The sequence below is a fragment of the Eretmochelys imbricata genome, chromosome 3, assembly GCF_965152235.1.
Source record: "Eretmochelys imbricata isolate rEreImb1 chromosome 3, rEreImb1.hap1, whole genome shotgun sequence".
In the NCBI taxonomy this organism is placed as follows: domain Eukaryota; kingdom Metazoa; phylum Chordata; order Testudines; family Cheloniidae; genus Eretmochelys; species Eretmochelys imbricata.
Window position 1 is genome coordinate 126795000 of NC_135574.1, and position 20400 is coordinate 126815399.

The window sequence follows — 20400 nt, forward strand, 5'->3', positions numbered from 1 at the left end:
TAGCCTGCTGTGTGCACCTGCTCTCATTTAGGGCTCCCCAGGGGGGGATGTTCCACAGTGGGTGAGAGGAAGCCCCACCTTTCATTCCCCTGTATCTAAGGGGAAGACTGTGGATCTTGGGAAGAGGATTATGGCCTGAGCAGGGCAAAGGAACTGTGTTTTGTTTCCTTTGGCCTATTTGGAACCGTGAAAGGGTAGAGCATTTATTTAGCCAGAGGGTCAACTCATCCAAACTACCCAACCAACCAGAGGGAAGCTGAAGCACTACAGGGGAAGGGAGGCCCAGCTACACAATCTGAAATAGAACCTGGTAGGCCAGCCATGTCATACTCCCCCATCTCACCTTCGGGAGGGTCAGCCAGCACCTGTAACACTATGTTAATAGCCAGATCTGAATTACAGTTGCAGTTGAAAAAAATTAAGAAATGGAGAGAAAAGAAACACATGATAAGATAGGAGAGCACTTGTGATGGGGTATACCAGACCCTCTAAGGCCCTGTCACACCCCACCCCAGAAAAGGGCAGTGGAGAGGGTCCTTCACGCTGCCTAGAGCAGCTGTGTGGGACACCACCAATCAGGGCTAGCAGCCTAGTATAAGAAGAGCTGCAGGGCCAGATGAAGTTCAGTTCCTTGCTGGAGCTGTAGGAGTGTGGCTGGCTGGCTGGCAGATGGACTGACTGACCTACAGAACCCTGGACAGGGCAGTGTGGACAGAAGCCAGGGAGCGCGAGAAGGAGCTCTGAGCTGGTTGCTCGGACTCCATTAGGACAAGGCCCTGAGGTAAGGGTGAAGATGGTGGGGGCTGCGGGGAAGTGGCCCAGAGGAATTAGAAAAGCCCTGTGACATAGATAAAGGGATACAGCGGACGGGCTGTTATCTACAGGGTCCCTGGGCTGCGACCTGGAGTAGTGGGTGGGCTCAGGTCCCCTCCATTAGCCACTGGGGGGAAGCGGCCTGGACATTGAGGCACCCTAAAGAGGCAACTGACCTATAGTGGCCCAGCTGGACAGCTGCAGCCAGAAGGCCCAAGAAGAGGGCGAAGACATTGTCACCAGGGAGGGAGCCCTGGGGCACTATCCTGGAGCAGGGACAAACTAAGGGCTTGTCTACACGGGCACTTTACAGCGCTGCAACTTTCTTGCTCAGGGGTGTGAAAAAACACCCCCCCCCCAGGCGCAGCAAGTTTCAGCGCTGTAAAGTGCCAGTGTAGACAGTGCCCCAGCGCTGGGAGCCAGGCTCCCAGCACCAGTAGCTATGCCCCTTGTGGAGGTGGGTTTTGTAGAGCGCTGAGAGAGCTCTTGACTACACAAGCCAAGTTACACAAGCCATGTTAAAGCGCTGCTGCAGTGTAGACTAGCCCTGAGAGAGAGACTTTGCAGTCACTGGCAATGCACTCAGCCAAGGGGGTGCTCGTGAGAGGTGGGTGTGCCTCGTTACAGCACTTAAACTGTGTCTTGCTTGTGGCAGGCTATGGAAAATCTTGCCAGCACAGGTTGGGATATTCAGTTAGCAAGGCTAAGATTGGTGGTTGTTAGACTTTACGTGTTCAAAGGCAGTCCCGCAGGCCACCAGAGTGCATGACTCTTTCTTGATTTGTCCTGTTTTTAATCTTTAGGTTGTGTGTGCCCCCGTCTCTAAAAAGAAGAGCCTCCTTTATTCTCAGCAGAGTGAGGTATCGAAAGATATTAATATTTAGAGTTTTGAGAACATTTGCATTAACTGTTTATCTCAGATGTCAGTATATATGCAGGCCATGTCTACAATGATAGCTCTATATTACAACCTGGGTATTAACTTAATTACCTCCAAATTTTGACTTTCCTTCTGGAATTTTGTGAGCATTTCAAAGATTTATTTTGATCATCCATTACCTTGTTCAAGGATGTCCCCTCCCTCCACCTTGGCTAAAGCCAGGCTAATAAGCATTTAAATTAGTTTCTCCTTCCTGAGCATTTGTTCTCATTTTTCTGACTGAAAGGAGGGTAAGCATATTTCCTGAAGCCCATCTTAAACCCATCACATTGTTTTATGCCCACGTAGAGTAAAACAGACTGCATATAAATAAAAAACATACAGAATACTATATTTCAGTGAGGTTCAGTTAGCTGTCGCTGGGACTTACCATTGGTTTGTGTCTGCCAAATGGCATCAGCTAGGCCCCAAAGAGCAGAGAATATGAAGAATACAGCAAGCTGGTTTGGGTGAGGTTTCCACAGCAATAGTGCTATTATACAGGCAAGGTTTGTAATTGCAGCTGTATGTTTAGGAGAGAGAAGGAGAAAACATAATTACTGTTATAAACTGGAAATTTCATATTAGATATACAGTGTTTCAGAGTCTACTGCAAGATTTCTTCAAACGCTATTGAATAAAATAAGGTCAGTGAACCAGGAAGGTTCCATCATCTGTACTCATCCGTTTAAAGTTACACAAAGACACTGCAATCCTCTCTTGGTCATCAGTTAATATTGTACAATGAAACATTGGGAAGAGCCTGTTTTTATATAGTCATCCCAGGCCATGTCCTAAATAGAGAGGAATTCTGAGCTAATGGAGATATTAACCCAGAGGTTAAGACCTACCAATGGGAATAGCCAAGCCAATGTACCACTGAGTAGGCATAGGGGACCCCAGAAGACTTTGAATCCTAATGTGATGTAGGTGTCTACTGGTAGATAACTGAAAGGATGTTTCATTCTGTTTTCCATATACTGTCCTTTAGAGAGAGATTTTTGTTTTTTTTTAAGGGACCATTAAGATCATCTAAAAAGAAAAGGAGTACTAGTGGCACCGTAGAGACTAACCAATTTATTTGAGCAAAAGTTTTCGTGAGCTACAGCTCACTTCATTGGATGCATTCAGTGGAATGTAGCTCACGAAAGCTTATGCTCAAATAATTTGGTTAGTCTCTAAGGTGCCACTAGTCCTCCTTTTCTTTTTGCGAATACAGACTAACACAGCTGCTACTCTGAAACCTGGCCTTAAGATCATCTAGGTTGCCTATTGAAGCGGTGGCTGACATTTTATCTTTCTGCTTAGATGGAGAATGTTAGTGAATCACTGCATTTTGATCTCACACTCCAAGGTCCTGACTCAAAGCCCAGTGGAATGAGGGGTGGGTGGACGGTGGCTTTGAATCAGACCCTTATAAAGACTGTAATTTCTTTGTTTTCCTTAAGATAAAATGAGTCACCAAGAGGGAGGAATACACAAAGAGCAAAAATATGTATGGGAAAACTGAACAGCTAGAACCTGCAAAGTTCTACGGTTCTATATTAAGAACTCTGAATCTCTTGTCTCTAGCTTTAAAGCTATCTTAGGGAAAATTTCTAGGGCAATGCACGTGGAATCAAGCAATGCAGTTTCTATTAATAAAGGGAACCATGCTATGGAATTCAGGACAACTCATTGTAATAAACTTTCTTCAAATGGCACAGAAATCTCATTTTCAGATACTGGGCTTCAAATGAAACACTTTCCTTGATATTTTTCTGCCTTGGTAAATTATGTATTGGGACAGCCTTTTTTCAATGTCCACTGAAAGGAGCCCTTAAAATATATCCATCCCATAAGTCTCTTCTCCTCACAGTACCCTACACACTTCTCGTCCATATGCAGCACTTCATTTAGTCTAAACTGGCGCACTGAGATAGTTCTCTCTCTTGCTTTCATTTTCATTTTTCTGCACTACAAAACACATGGCAATTAGGACACAGGACTAATGTTCAAAACATATCCTGCAGTTATTAGACTGACTGCTAGTAGCCCCAAGTTCACATTTCCCCCAAGTACCAAGCTAATATGTTAGCTCATTACTCACTGTGGTTTTTAACCAAAAGTAGGCCAGGAGTTTGGTCCTGACAGAGCTATTGGTAAATTCAGAACTCGTTGAAGCAAATAGCAATACTGCAATGGACTTCAACAGGATCAGGATTTGGCCCAATAATGAGAGACAATCTGGCATCAGTCACATTCGTTCCAAAGAACTAACAGCTCAACCTGAGTATATAGTATCACCAAAACCAGGGTGAGCTGAGCCTGTCAACAATGGAGAGCTGCTGGACGGAGTCAATGGAATGACTTGAATATGCAGCTTAATTGCGACTCCTCTCTTCCCCAGCTCCTCTAATGAATGAAGAGTTTGCCTCCAGGTATATCTCTTCTAACTGGTAGCCTATAGCATGATTCCCCCTGCCCCATGCTGTGGGAAGGGAACACAGGATTTGTCTTACCAGATGAGATCATTGGTCCTCCAAGCAGTCTTTACATACCTAATGCAAATAGGGCTTTTCTGCCAGTTAACTGGGAAATCTTTCCAAAGAACAGAGAGCAGAGCGAATTTGTAGCTGAAAAGGAGATCATCACATAACCAACAAAATGTATCCCCAGGGCACAGGTCACATATGACTAAAGAGAAGAGAACAGACACACGGCATTATTATTCACAGACTATGACTCGTCTTTGTGGCTAAAGTCAGAGGGTCTGATTCTCGGAGCTGGTGAATATTCATACCGTGTAGACATGATCAATAAAGCACAGTTCGGTATCTCCACAGTCAAGTCTCTGGAATGCTGCTGTATCTGGCCTCCAGCAACATTCCCATCCCAGTTCCCAGTGAGACCTGCACCACAGCACCAGCGTTTCTCTTAAAGGAACAAGGGCTGCATTTGGAGCCCTATTTCCCCTTCAGATCAGCCCCCATGGTAGTGTGTGATGGGGTCTACAGGCCCCATGCTGAACCAGGGCAGGGAGTAGACAATACTGGTGCTCCCCCTCAACAGGTGCAGAGCATGTTCTCAGTGGAGGAACAGTTTAGAAGGACGCTGGTAGCCCAGGAAAAGGGGGGAATGAGCTGGCACCAGGAAGCAAGGTTGATGCTGAGAGCTGTGCAAGGAATGACAACAGCTTTGTGACAGCTGCGCTAGCAGCAGGGACTTAGGCTCCCCCTCCCTCCTTGGGAGTTGAAAGCCACAAGTGTGAGAGATTGACTGACTGAACAGGACACTGAGAGACTGAGGAGAGTCTGCTAAACCAGTGACCCTGTTCCAAACGGAGGAACTCCAGACTGGTAGGAAGTGACCTGGGGTAACATAATTTGGGGTAGCTCAGTAATTGGGCTGGAAACTCTGAGAGAACCCCTAGTGCTCTGTGTTAGTACCTGATGGAGTGGGTGGGCCCAGGTCCCCCTAACTTGCCCCCCCTCCTTTGTAGTGACTGAGCTTTGGGGGGAGCAATTGGAGCATGATGGGGTGATTGAATCATATAATCATAGAATATCAGGGTTAGAAGGAACCTCAGGAGGTCATCTAGTCCGACCCCCTGCTCAAAGCAGGACCAATCCCCAACTAAATCTTCCCAGCCAGAGCTTTCTCAAGCCTGACCTTAAAAATCTCTAAGGATGGAGATTCCACCACCTCCACAGGTAACCCATTCCAGTGCTTCACCACCCTCCTAGTGAAAAAGTTTTTCCTAATATCCAACCTAGACCTCCCCCACTGCAACTTGAGACCATTACTCCTTGTTCTGTTATCTGCCACCACTGAGAACAGCCTAGCTCCATCCTCTTTGGAACCCCCTTTCGGTTAGTTGAAAGCAGCTATCAAATCCCCCCCTCATTCTTCTCTTCTGCAGACTAAATAATCCCAGTTCCCTCAGCCTCTCCTCATAAATCATGTGCTCCAGCCCCCTAATAATTTTTGTTGCCCTCCGCTGGACTCTTTCCAATTTTTCCACATTCTTCTTGTAGTGTGGGGCCCGAAACTGGACACAGTACTCCAGATGAGGCCTCACCAGTGTCGAATAGAGGGGAATGATGATGTCCTTCGATCCACTGGCAATGCTCCTACTTATACAGCCTAAAATTCTGTTAGCCTTCTTGGCAACAAGGGCAAACTGCTGACTCATATCCAGCTTCTCATCCACTGGAACCCCTAGCTCCTTTTCTGCAGAACTGCAGCCTAGCCACTCGGTCCCTAGTCTGTAGCGGTGCATGGGATTCTTCCGTCCTAAGTGCAGGACTCTGCACTTGTCCTTGTTGAACCTCATCAGATTTCTTTTGGCCCAATCCTCTAATTTGTCGAGGTCCTTCTGTATCCTATCCCTACCCTTCAGCGTATCTACCTCTCCTCCCAGTTTAGTGTCATCTGCAAACTTGCTGAGAGTGCAATCCATGCCATCCTCCCGATCATTAATGAAGATATTGAACAAAACCAGCCCCAGGACTGACCCTTGGGGCACTCCGCTTGATACCGGCTGCCAACTAGACATGGAGCCATTGATCACTACCTGTTGAGCCCGACAATCTAGCCAACTTTCTATCCACCTTATAGTCCATTCATCCAGCCCATACTTATTTAACTTTCTGGGAAGAATACTGTGAGAGACCATATCAAAAGCTTTGCTAAAGTCAAGGAATAACACGTCCACTGCTTTCCCTTCATCCACAGAGCCAGTTATCTCATCATAGAAGGCAATTAGGTTAGTCAGGCATGACTTGCCCTTGGTGAGTCCATGCTGACTGTTCCTGATCACTTTCCTCTCCTCTAAGTGCTTCAGAATTGATTCCTTGAGGACCTGCTCCATGGTTTTTCCAGGGACTGAGGTCCTCCCCCTTTCCTTTTTTAAAGATTGGCACTACATTAGCCTTTTTCCAGTCATCCTAGACCTCCCCCGATCGCCATGAGTTTTCAAAGATAATGGCCAATGGCTCTGCAATCACATCTGCCAACTCCTTTAGCACCCTCGGATGCAGTGCATCTGGCCCCATGGACTTGTGAATGTCCAGCTTTTCTAAATAGTCCTGAACCACTTCTATCTCCACAGAGAGCTGGTCACCTTCTCCCCATACTGTGTTACCCAATGCAGTAATCTGGGAGCTGACCTTGTTCGTGAAGACAGAGGCAAAAAAAGCATTGAGTACATTAGCTTTTTCCACATCGTCTGTTCACTAGGTTGCCTCCCTCATTCAGTAAGGGGCCCACACTTTCCTTGACTTTCTTCTTGTTGCTAACATACCTGAAGAAACCCTTCTTGTTACTCTTAACATCTCTCGCTAGCTGCAACTCCAGGTGTGATTTGGCCTTCCTGATTTCGCTCCTCCATGCCTGAGCAATATTTTTGTACTCCTCCCTGGTCATTTGTCCAATCTTCCACTTTTTGTAAGCTGCTTTTTTGTGTTTAAGATCAGGAAGGATTTCACTGTTAAGCCAAGCTGGTCGCCTGCCATATTTACTATTCTTTCTACACATCGGGATTGTTTGTTCCTGTAACCTCAATAAGGATTCTTTAAAATACAGCCAGCTCTCCTGGACTCCTTTCCCCCTCATGTTATTCTCCCAGGGGATCCTGCCCATCAGTTCCCTGAGGGAGTCAAAATCTGCTTTTCTGAAGTCCAGGGTCTGTATTCTGCTGCTCCTATCTTCCTTGTGTCAGGATCCTGAACTCGACCCTCTCATGGTCACTGCCTCCCAGGTTCCCATCCACTTTTGCTTCCCCTGCTAATTCTTCCCTGTTTGTGAGCAGCTGGTCAAGAAAAGCTCTGCCCCTACTTGGTTCCTCCAGCACTTGCACCAGGAAATTGTCCCCTACACTTTCCAAAAACTTCCTGGATTGTCTGTGCACTGCTGTATTGCTCTCCCAAAGATATTGGGGTGATTGAAGTCCCTCATGAGAACCAGGCCCTGTGACCTAGTAACTTCTGTTCGTTGCCGGAAGAAAGCCCCATCCACCTCATCCCCCTGGTCTGGTGGTCTATAGCAGAGTCCACAGCCAGGATGACTAGACCAGTAGAAACTGTAAGGCCATGAGCTAACCACTAGGCCATCTGGTCACTAGACTTTCTTGCTACATAGTGGCACAAAGAACTCTCTACCCTTCCTTGGCTGGGATTGGGATTTGAACTCTAATCTCCATAAAAGAGCATGGTGCACCCCCAGAAAGGGAATGGATCTTACCTATAAAAACATTCTCCTAAATGGTTATGGGATGTCACTTGATCCATTCAAGATTAGTAATGGGTGCATCCTCCCTCTCTGGTTGTGCATGGTGCCTGAAAGCTAAAGTTTCAAATGAGCAGTCTAAGAAGATGTTTAGCTCCTTCCCTATTTCAGATTACTTGAAGACTTTCTGAATGTACAGCTGAGGAATAAGTCTGTTCTGTGCTGTTTTTTGAGAATGCATGTGCAGTGGGGTGGTTCTGACTCTTCCTTATCACTTCTGGCTTTTGAACATGTGCAAGATAATGTTTTGTAGCCAGCCAGCTTATAGATCAGCCATCAAGCCACTCAGTAGGATTCAACAGGATTCAACTTCACTTCACAGCCCTAACTTAGGCTCCCTATACCAGTGGTTCTCAAGTGTATTTGCTCACGCCCTCCTTCTTTGTGTCTAGCAGTTTATGCCCCCTGCCTGCCACACAAGTACATATACCGATAAAAAAATCAACATGCAACTCTCACTAAATATTAAAAACAGTAAGGCATTGATTCAAACAGAGCCATTTAAGCATATAGGAAATACCAACCCATGCCACCCTTACTTCTGCTCTGCTGCTGATGGCAACACTGCCTTCAGAGCTGGGCGGCTGGCCAGCAGCCTCCACTCTGCCTTCAGAGCTGGGCAGCTGGAGAGCAGTGGCTGCTGGCTGGGCACCCAGCTCTGAAGGCAGTACTGATGCCAGCAGCAGCTCAGAAGTAAGGGTGGCGTGATATACCCTGAGAAGGTCTGGAGTTTTCTGAAACTTACTGTACTAGTGACTATGACAAAAATGTGAAAAGCATGTGCCAAGAGAAAAGGAAGCCTGAAGAATGACAAGAGGGCATCATAGTGTTAAAGAAGAAAAAACTTGTATTTGAACTAGTGATATTTTTGGACCTGTTCCAGAACTCAGGATGAGCTAATCAGCAATTGCTGAGTGTCCTGTATTTGCAAATCTCATGTTAGAAGTTTCTAATTTTTGTTCCAATCTCATGCTGCCTCCTGACTTCTGCCTTTTTAAAACTGCCATTGATTTATAGACATGGAAAAGAAATGTTCAATATAATTTTAGACAACTTAATACAACTAATAGTTTAATAGTCTTAAACAAAAATGGAACCAAAATGTCCATGCAATACTTAAAAAGAAGTCAATAACATTTTAATTATCAATAATATATTCGCAAAAAGAAAAGGAGGACTTGTGGCACCTTAGAGACTAACCAATTTATTTGAGCATAAGCTTTCGTGAGCTACAGCTCACTTCATCGGATGCATCCGATGCCACAAGTGCCACAAGTACTCCTTTTCTTTTTGCGAATACAGACTACCACGGCTGCTACTCTGAAACCAATAATATATTGATTCATTACCGAATAAATACAAATATTATACCGAATTCTAAGGAAATTTTTTAAAAACCTTTTGCTGTAAACTCAAAATAATTTCTTCCCAGATTTTTTTTTTTTTTGCTTTGATTTGGTTACTGCCAGCTTCTTGTATTTGAACAGCTCAGTCGGAGTTAATTCAAATAGTATTAGGCAGTAATTTAGCATTGCCAAGACTGTCCCCTGCCATTGAATATACATCATTTTACTCTGAGTAATTATCTGGTAGAGGAAATAGTATTAAGCAGAGGTAAATTATAGAAAGATTGAGCATAACTAGGAACATTCAGTCCCACCTTTGTATAGTCACCAGCAAGGAATGCCTGTTCAAACCCGCTGTACATTGTCAGAGGGATTAGGAGACACTGTCGCTTATCTTTAAGATGCTGGAAAGTTGCTAGGAATGTGGACCAAAAGGACTGTGTCTGCATCTTTTCTGTCTCACTCTCTGCTTGGTTGGCTTTGATTTGATCCAGAAATAGAGCAATCAGCAACACCGCTATCACACCACTACCTGCAAAAACAAAACAAATGCATGAAACCAGGAGGGAAGCCAAGAGAATGACAGACAGTTGGTTTATTATTATTCAGATCTAGTGCTTAGTTCTGGGTCACATGTTTTGGTGGCTGAAAGACTGGTTTAAATACAGCCTAGTGGCCATTACTGTCTAATTAAAAATGCCTGATCTAAGTTCCAGACCGCTGTATGCCGCTGTGCACCTCACAAAATTCCCTCTGCTGAGGTGTGACATACATGTTATGACAGTCGCAAAGTCAGCTGCACCATTACATCAGAACAATCTCTCACTCTTCCAAGTCATGTCAGAGGTCATAGGGAGGCTGGCATGAAAGAGTTTCCTTTGCACCTATCAACAGTTTCTAGCTCAACTAGGGAACATCCATGTTCAATGACAAGATATTCATGGTTAGTAATAGTCTTTCTCAAAATACCTGAAAAAAATAAATATCAGGCTACAGATAGAATTTTAACTTTTATTTTCCTGGATCCCACTAGAGATTTTGATTGTCATCTCAAAACACTGCTGGTAGCTGACGTGCTTAGAACAGTAATGAATGTATGGGACATGAAAAATGCTAGGAGGCAACTGTGTATAGCTTGATAGATCAACTCTGTGGCTGTACACCTAATATAAAAATGACAAATAACGGCGTACACTGATAGTCAGTGCAGATGATCATATACATATAGGGTCAAATTCTCCTGTCTCTGTAGTGTCATTCCATTGAAGTCAATAGGACCGCATTAGTATAAATTAGAACAGAATTTTGGGCCAAGAGGTCTGAAGCAGCAACAGGTGATCGTTTCCTTAATTAAAAACTCAGGGCCTGATTTATCTTTTTGCTACACTGGTGTAAATCAGGCATCACTCCATTGAAGTAAATGGAGTTATAAAGTGAGAGGAGAATCAGGCCCACTGCATGTTTTACATGCTGTACATCCATTCATCACTGTGACACTGTAGTTGTAGGTGTGCATCTGCCTATCCATTAACTCAGAGCCAGATGCTTTGTGCTTTTCATATCGCCTCCCATTGCAGGGGCAGACTTACAATAAATTGCACAAAAACACTAAACTTGCTTCTTAGGTATGTCTCCTTAAGACAGTGTTAATATTAATGTTCTCATAAAGTGATTACACGTGTTCTGTTACCGCTGGAGTGTAGCCATTAGTGATGTGAGTTATTTTTAATTCTGTTAGGGTTTATAGCAGTGTTATGGACTTATTGCAGGGAAGTGAGGAGTGCAAGGAAAATCAAGGGAAGCTTGCAGGATGAATAGTCTATAAATTCCTGTAGTGAACTGAGAGCAATTACAGGAGATTAACAGTTGTGAGGCTTATAAATCTAAACAGAGAAGTCCACACTCTGGTTTTCAAAATAACCCAAAAGACTCTACAAGATAGCCTAGCTATTTATCCTCCTCTCCAGCCAAGAACTGCCAAGTATATAGTCATCCACAAAACTGAGGAGACATTTAAAAAATGTCTCTGAATGAAATATTCAGATATTTGGTTTCCCTCAAGGTAGGAAAGTAATATCTCTTATTAAGAGTGAAAGAGAAATTGAGACTGTTGGAGTGAGGTCAGTGGAAGGCAGGGTTACTTTCATTTTGTATGAGCAAAGCTTAGGGGAGCACATGTTAGTAATCAGATTTAGAGCTAAAACTCACAACCCAAACCCACACTCTGCAGAAAGGTAGCAGCTCCAATGCACTCCAGATGAGGTGGAGGATGTGCGAGGGGGCTTTTTACTTCCTCCTTTTACCCATTAATTAAGCATGGCAGATTTGAGGTGTTTTGCCAGATGACACACTCCCTTCCATTGGTGTATTACACATTTAGTGTTATATCTCCACACAGAGATTACATATATCTGTAGAAAACATAAAACCATGTCAAAAGGTGAAAGGTGACATATGTGGCTGTCAAAAACCTCTCCCCTTTAACCAGAACGGAAGATTTTATCTACGCGGTTTGCAGTCAGCTGCATTCTAAGCTTTACTCACTGCTGTAAAATGTCACTGAGTGACATGAGTGTTCTTTGTCTTGAGCACTGGATTCCAATTAAAGTTGTTTCATTGGCTACATTAGTTCTAATTTACAAGTGCACATTGAGGGGAAAAGAGGGTGTGAAAAGAGATACCTAACTCTGTTCATGTGTTACCTCAGAACAGAGGATGTTGTGCTGCATTATTTTTTCCCCCTTCTCAGCAGCTAGATCCTGTCTTCAGATCTAGGAAAACACTACATTGGCAAAATCCAGCCACACTAAGGTGGGCAGATTGTAATACACTCTTTATTCCTTATAATGGGCTTTTGGCCACATGTAGACAGACAAAATAGTCACTGGACAACTGTACTAGCTCTGGGCCCAACTCTACTCCACTAGCGTGGCCAGAGGAAGGAACCTATGAGCAGTTTTCACATACTCCATCCAGTGCGGGGGTGCAAGAGGGGGTCGTACATATGGTACCAATATACTGGTATCATAGTGGTGCTGCCATGGGGTCTATTCCAGAGGGTAGAATGGAAGCTGTTAATTCTCTGCCTAGAAGAAGAATAATTTATGCCTATCCCTGAGTATTGTGGGGCTCGACCAGCTATAAGGAATTATGTCCTCTAAGCACAGCTGGGGTGTATCTAGACTATGTTAAAAGGATTTATTTAAAGTATTAGTTAACATGTTTTAACTAGTGTAGACAGGACAAAGTGTATTTTATAGGTTCTCTCCTAGGATTCACTTCAACCAGCTAAAATGTGTTAGAGATACAACTTGCCCTGTCTACACTAGAGTTTTAATAGATTTTCCAAAAGCAACCATTATTATTTACTATTATTTATTTGTATTATTGAAGTACTCTGACCTCCTGCAGAAGACAGGCCAATGAACTCCATGCAATAACTTCTGCATCAAGCCCATAGCTTGTGGCTGAGCTAGAGCTTATCTTTTAGGAAGCCATCCAGTCTTAATTTAAAGACTTCAAGGGATGAAGAGTCTACCACATCCCTAGGTTTTAAAATAAGTGAGTGAACACTTAAGAAAACTCCTTTTATCCTAGTTAAGGCACATCCAAGAAGAGAGATGTTCTGTCCGGAGTTAAGGCTGAATCTGGCACTAAGATTCAGGGAGGTAGGATCTGTAATGAGTCATCTTTGAACCTGATGATTGCTCTCAGAGCTTCCATGTCACTCAACCAGGGCTCAGCCAATCCACAGGTGCAGGTCTCACCAGGTGATCCCAAATCCAGGGATACAGGGTCCCACTGAGAGCAGCTACTTCAGTCTGCTCAACATTGCTACCCCACCAGGAGTATCACCTGCCGCTTGGTGGCCCTGACAGACTGCTCCTGCACCAGCCTCTGCTTGCTCTTGTTCTGTTACAGTCCCAGCCCCAGCCCCAGCCTGTCCTTGTTCCGTTTCTGCTTTAGCCTTGTTTCAACCCTGTTCTTGATTCTGGCTCCTCTCCCCAGCCCAATAACTAGGTTTGACTGCTGCTGCTCCAACCACTATACCAGACCATCCACTACTCAGTTTCTGACAGAATCTCTAGGAAGAGGCTGGGGATTCCTCTGTGGGAGTTGTCTGAAGTGAGCCACATTTTAGACCCCTCTTTTGGACACTTGTTGAAGAAAGCCATATTGTATGGGGCTTTCCTTAGCTGAAGTAAAGACTGGTCCAAGCAGGAGAGGATTGTGTTTGCCTAAATGTCTAAACTCTACCTTAATTGTAATTTTCATTCTAAGTAAAAATGTAAATATAAAGGGTGTCCTGCTCCTTTAAGGAGTAAAGAAATACAGAGTTGCTCAAAGCAGCTAGGGCTTCTCAGAAGGGAACTGGTTGCAGCTCAGGAGAAAAGGGCTTTCCTTTTTGTCAGCTCAAATTGGAGGACTCTGGAAACATACTCTGCAAGATCATCTTTGATTTCATTTGCCTCTAATTTCCCTGTAAGTGATGTTTGGTTGAGACCGCTGGAAGCACATACCAGTGTAGACACCCAACAGGATATAGATTAAGGTCTTGGTTGGCCCACTCGATGCAGTGGCGTTAGCTGTAGCATTTGTCATGCAGTCATATGCTCCACAGCACATCAGATCTTCTGCTGAGACTTCCACTACTTCAGTAACAATGAAAACAAAGGCAGAACATGAGGGAAGTCAGATAAGCAGAGTTCAAGGTAATAAGTAGAAATGGATCCAAGTAACAAAGGTTGATCATAGATCCAAACTTCCCCAAAATTCAGCAATATTCTAGTTTAGCCATTTATAAAGAAGGCACCAGCTACAGAGTTTGAATCCTGAGTTGTGATGCTCCAAAATTTGGAACTGTTTTTAGCTGGGGCTTTGATTCACGCCACTCTTTATCAGTAAGCCCTGTGGGGGAGGGGCATGCTTTCCAAGGCCTGAAGTCACCCTGAGTAAACTTCAAAAAGGTTGATGGTTCAGTTCAGCACTCAAAAAGGTTTTTTTACTTTTTACTGAAGCCTCATTTGAATTACTTGGGTCTGCAAAACTGGGCTGGAAATCTGAAGAAGACCCTTCCCTAGGAGATTAACATCTGGGACACAGAAACCACAGGAATTGCTTTCCTTGAAATATTGCACTTTAGCACATCCATGAAAATGAAATACAAGTTAAATGAGCTTTCCTGAACCTCAACAACAACAAAAAAATCAGTGCAAGTTCTGGCTGATAGGTTGGATAGGTAAGGTTCTTAGTTTGTCCAAACTGGTCCTCCCACCTCCTAGTGTGTATTTCCAGTGCAACAGGAGCTCCAGTTAGCTTACTAAGTAAGTGGTTATCTGTAGAAATGGTCCCAAATCAGTAATCCCAGATCTGAGCTCATCCTCACTTTGTGAGTGTTTGAAGTTCAAATAAGTATCTGGATCTCAGATTTTTCAAATGGGCCCAATTTGTTATCCTAGGTCATACCAAAACCCCTTGTTTGGAATATCCCTAACTTGGGAGCGTACAAAATCCAGATCTAGATCTGAATTCTTCAGTTGGGATCCATTGCGGGTTAGTTTCTATTCATGTTTGTTGTAGTAGGGAGGACAGTGGACAAGGTTACCAAACTAGAACACAGGCTACTTGAGTTCTGGTCCCACCAGTGAAGCTCACTAGCTATGTAACCTTGATTTAGTCACTTCTCTTAGTTTTCCAATTGGTAAAATGGAGTTAATGATGCTTACCATTCATTACAGAGTACTTTGACATCTATGGATGAAGAAGATCAAAGTATTTATTAATTAGTTTGTAAAAAAAAAACAACTTTGGGAACCTTCTGGATGAATGACACTGAAGAAATAATATTAAAGAATGGTCTAACATTTCTGCTTGCTCCTAACACTTCAGAAGAGGAAACACAGGCCCCGGTTGTTTTGTTTTTCTGAGCAGCAGCCTTCTTTGCTCTGCTCCGTAATGGAATTTCACATTCCAGTAGCACTCTGTCTGGGAGGACAGTTCTGAGGCGCTCATTTTTGATTGATCTAGGTGACATTTAGCCATAATCCATCCCTGAAAAGAACCAGTTCTTCCTGTTTTTATTGTTATTTGCGAATATATTTGAAACTAAAGCAACTCTACATGGCTTTGCTTTGTTCAATCCTTAAATCCTATGCTGAGCATATGACAATATTCCCCCCCCCACACACACACACCACACAGAGTTCCTCTGTAGCGTGATCACACCATGCTAATTCCCTCCTGTACTCATTACTCATTGTAAGAATGCAAAATAGTCATCAAAATTGTGAACCTGAATAGGCCGGGGCGTACCAGGAGGAAAAGAGAGAGCTTTAAAATTAATTCACCAGCTTTCATTGCAAAGCATGTCAGTTCTTGAATAAGCGGGAATAAAGTTTATCTAGGTTGATTCCTTACTTAATTAGGTCTATTGTATGGTTATTTTAAACATTAGTTGCAGTTGGTTTGTTTTCATCACAGCTTTTAGCTTTAAACAACAGCCGCGTGCACAAGCTGTTTATTGACCACAAAGACAATTCAAGTTTACCATGAGGGCAAGTCTACACTACAGCGCTACATTGGCACAGCTGCACCGATGCAAGAAGCAGAAGCTATGTCAGCGGTAGAGCATCTCTGGCCAACATAGCGCTGGTGTGGAGAGCACAAAACTTATGTTGCTCAGGGGGTGGGGGGACTTTTTCACATCCCTCAGTGTCGTAATTTATATTGACTTAGGCAGCAGTGTAGACATGCCCTGAGGTAAAAATTAACAAAGCGGATAAAGTGATCGCCTTGCTGTGGCCAGTGGCCACATTTGCATAGCTTCGGACCAGTGGAACTTCAGGAAAGCGATTATATTCTGGAAGTGTGTTAAATAAACAAGGGTGAACTCTTCATTTTGTCCCAGTCTTTGTGTCATACTGGAAGCTTAAACAGAGTGTAAATGGCCCCTGGGGAATAACCCTGGTATAAAAGGATTCTCCAGATGACAGAGACCTGCCTCAGCAGTTTTACATCACGGCCTGACACTGCACTCTGGCTATTCTCAGCTGCTGCAAAGACCCCTGGGGAGCAAAGTATAATGTAGAGCAGTCCTGAGGCTCGGGAGTGAAAAATAAATCTAGAACTTGATTAAGTTTTCAACAATGTAAAGCAAAACCTGGTGCTTTTTCTTCTCACGTGCAATATCCTGGTGGTGACACAGCGCACTTAAGTAGTATGGGGCCTGGTTTCCAGGAGTGCAGAGGACCCACAGCTCTAACTGGGGTCAATAGGTGCTCAGCATCTCTGAAAATCAAGCCCAAAGTGGTGCTAGTAGGAAGGGGTGAGGAAAATGAATGTTGCATTTTATATGTGGCTATTGCCTTTACAAATTTATCTCCTGTGTCGTTCCCTCGTGATGCAGCCAAGCAGCATGTCATGCCAGCCCCTAGATATTTCGGAAGCATCTCATTCTTACAAGGTCTCCCTTAAAATGAGGGACGTCCTGCCTTCATGGGGATGGCTAGCTGTGGTAATGGGTTTGGCCGAGTTTATAAGCGTGAGTGTGGGAAGCAGGTCTACATTTTGTAAAGGTTTTCTTCCAAATGAGCATATTTTACTTTTTTTCCATTTTGCTACAACAAAAACAAACATTGTTGGTGCTGAAAAATACATGAGCACACCCTTGTTGGTAGTGTCCAAAGAGAGGCTAAGAACTGAATGAGCTGGAGACTGGAGTTTAGTCTTGCCTTCATAGAAGATCCCTCCACATGAAGGCTGAGGCTCAGTGGTCAGGCAATGGGGGGAAGCTTACACTGGCTCTGCCCATGTTGTCACTGTTTAGATAAACAAAGCTTCAGACTTGAGAGCTGCTAAGTTAGCCCCTTTCACAAGTACAGCATTCACTAAAATCAAAAGGAGCCAATCAATGAAATAAAAGTGGAGGCCCACAGAGATGGCCTCAGCATTTTAAGGGAGATGTGCAAACCCAAATGTAAGAGTGAGGGAACCCCCTCAAAGTGGATCTTCTGTATCTCTGTGAGCCACAATACAGTTCAATACTAGCGAGAATGCACCTGATTATCCATTGCCTTGCACCTTGTGCTTCCACTCACTATTCAGATATAGTGGTGTGTTATATCCACCTTGCTCAGGGGCAAAGGACTGGAGTAGAGATTCATACCCAGGGGACGAAATTCTCCACTCTGTTATACAAGTCTGTCTCAGGGTAACTTCACTGACTTCAAAAGTTGCGCTGGCATAAAACAGGGTGCAACAGATTGGACAATATTTTTAGACTTACACTGTTAATAAAACCTGATGTGAGCTTCCTGAATATATAAGGTTAAACCCAATTTCTAGTTGAACTCTGAACTCTTGGAGACAAAACCTCCTTTAAAAGAAGCCATTTTTCCTGCTTGATCCAGTGATCTGTAACTTCTTTCCACTCAAGAATCTCCCATTTCCATTATATCCTGACCTTTGAATGAAGCAGCAAGATGATTGTAATAATGATACATTATAATACTTCCCCTCTTCAAGATATTGACCAAATACAACATCCTTGTTAGCTCTTGTTATCCCCATTTTATAAATGGGAAATGGAGGCAGAGAAGTTAACTGACTTTTCCAAACTATATGGCAATTCACTATCAGAGTGTGGATTGGAACACAAGAGTCCTGGCTTCCAGTCCCATGTTCTAGCCAGTAGACAGTTCTGCCTCTCTCTGGCAACTGGATTAAGCACTAAATCCAAGTAACCTCAAAATCAGTTCAATTATCATCAGTGATTAAACTTGCATTTTTAAAAATGTAAAACACATTTGACTTTTCACCTCAAAACATCCATGAATTTGCTTCTGCATTATTCTGCCTGCCTTTTTTAACCAAGGTTTTAAAAAATAAACTTTAAAGCAATAAATCTTTTCTTTCATAAACACGGCATGATGGAAGGGTGCAAGAAAGAAATATTATACTTTAGGTCTTTAAATATACATATACATATAATATATTACCTGTGGTGATAGTTTGGCCAAATATCAAAGATGAAATAAGATTTCCCCAGACTCCAGAAGACTGGAATATGAGAAAGAAGAGCCCAAAATACTGATTGATGACATCTCTTCCAATTTTCCCTGCCTTTTGGGCGTACAAATTGCCAGCTATTGTGAGATAGGTGCATTTAGCAGACCAGAGAGGGGCTCCCCCAAATCCCAGGATTATGGAGGTAGGGATTAGCGTGTACCTGCCAAAGAATACTTTATTTAGCATAGATTTTATCTGTTTGTCCATCTATTCCCCCTCCAAGGCAGATCACTGAACACTGCATTCCATAAATAAAATACATAAGCCAAATTATTCCCAGAGTCTCAGATGCATAACAGACATCACAATACACCGAAACCATGGGCAGTTTGTGCACCCCCATTTGGAGAGGCTAGCTCCTTGCCCTGCCTCTTCCAGTCGAGGCCTCGACCCCACTCCTGCTCTTCCACCCCCCTCCCCCACCAGCTGGCCCACCAGCACAGACCCGAACCCTGGCTGGCACCTGGAGCAGCCCGGAACCCCGGCTGGCCTGCTGCCCTACCCCCACCAGCCTGCTGCTGCCCAGAGCAGCCCCAGAGCAGTCCGGAGAAGCCCTGAGCCCCAGCCAGCCAGCTGGGGCCGAGCCCTGAGTCTGAGCCACCCAGAGGAGCTCTGAGTTCTGCCACAGCCTGACCCTGGGCCTGTGACAGGGAGCATTAGTGGAGGTTTGGGGAGGTTTAGCCTCCCCCAGACTCCATTACCCGCCGCCCATAACCCAAACATATTCAACTTTTGTTTAAATCAGTGGAGTTACTCCAGGGTCAAATCTGCCCCAATGAATTTAAACAAGGAATGACTGAACACTGTGAAGTTTGAGAATGATGCCAACTATATTGGGGGCATGGGGGGACTTGTACAGTTCATACACCTAGTCTGAGTTCACGAACCCTTTCCTTCTGTAATCTAAGGACTAGATTGTGCCTACCCTGGATGGATGTAAAGAGAGGTGGAGGGGGACAAAACTAGTAGCCTTCCCCTCTAGCCTCACATCCCCTACCCAATGAAGAGTGGACCTGGGTTTGGCATGAAGGACACTACAGCTTGAAAAAAGGTCTAGCAGAGGCTGCCCAGTTCCACAATACCCCAGCACCCCCAGAAGCATTGGACAAGATTGCTTCCTCACGATTTTATGCAAAGCGCAAGGCCCGGGGCAGTCACCTCGATTCGCCCTATCAAAGGGACGACTCTGCCCAAGTTGTTGTCCATTTGGTTGGTTCTGGGAGTACCACTGGGGGCAGGAAATTCCAAACACTGATAACCCTCTAAGGAGAAAAAATTGCCCCTTTGCATATCTAACCCAGATGTAATGAATGGCGTTTCACTAGTTCAACTCTGGCAGAACAGTATAAAAGGCCATTAGTACCAGGTGGCATAGAAGTTGCCCAGGGAGAATGCGATGTAGCAGCACATGGAGCCTGCAATGGTCCACTTGCAGCCCAGCTTCTTAATGAGGATTGGAGGGAGAAACATGGAAGAGAGGATGAGAGCTGCATAGATAACACTTAGTGAGGCAACACCAAGACCTTCTTCAGAGTGGAGACTGCTCTGTGGAGACAAAAACAAGTTGACCCAGAATTTACCATGTGAGAAGAGGAGATATGGTAGCTGAAATATCAGTGCTTCCAAAGCCACAAGGGTAAGGATGGAAAAGGGAGAGTGGGGAAGGGGATACTCAAAACTGGCTTTGGCCAGAGATAGGATGAAGCCAGAAGTTGGCTCTGTATTTTAACATCCCTTACCCGTCCAAGTTCCAGAATTTTGGTTTAAGCCATCAAAGATAGGGGCCACTTACAAAATTCTGATCCAGATTCAGGTTTGGATTGTGAATTGTCTAAACATTTGGGATGCAGAGTGGGGTTCAGATCCAGGATTTTGGTTTGCAACAAACACAGTTTGGTTTTTAGACCAATGAGACTTAAGGAAAATCTGTTTTCCTTCTCTCTTTTTCTTTCTTGTTTACTTTGAAAAGAAAGTCTCTTGATTCATAAT

The 20400-nt window shown here is 44.0% G+C and overlaps 1 protein-coding gene across 4 annotated transcripts in view; it reads right to left on the bottom strand.

Annotated features, from left to right (window-relative positions):
• The window catches only part of UNC93A (unc-93 homolog A), a 32735-nt gene that overhangs the window by 4603 nt on the left and 7732 nt on the right, over positions 1-20400 (bottom strand). For 3 of the 4 annotated variants that reach the window (XM_077813341.1, XM_077813340.1, XM_077813343.1), the window contains 6 exons: positions 19775-19956; positions 18342-18571; positions 13866-13997; positions 9660-9877; positions 4273-4408; positions 2124-2255 (listed from right to left, as the gene is read on the bottom strand). In XM_077813341.1, the coding sequence (XP_077669467.1) occupies positions 2124-2255; positions 4273-4408; positions 9660-9877; positions 13866-13997; positions 18342-18571; positions 19775-19956 (1030 nt within the window). The remainder of the gene's footprint in view (positions 1-2123; positions 2256-4272; positions 4409-9659; positions 9878-13865; positions 13998-18341; positions 18572-19774; positions 19957-20400) is intronic. The other variant, XM_077813342.1, reaches the window with a different exon arrangement.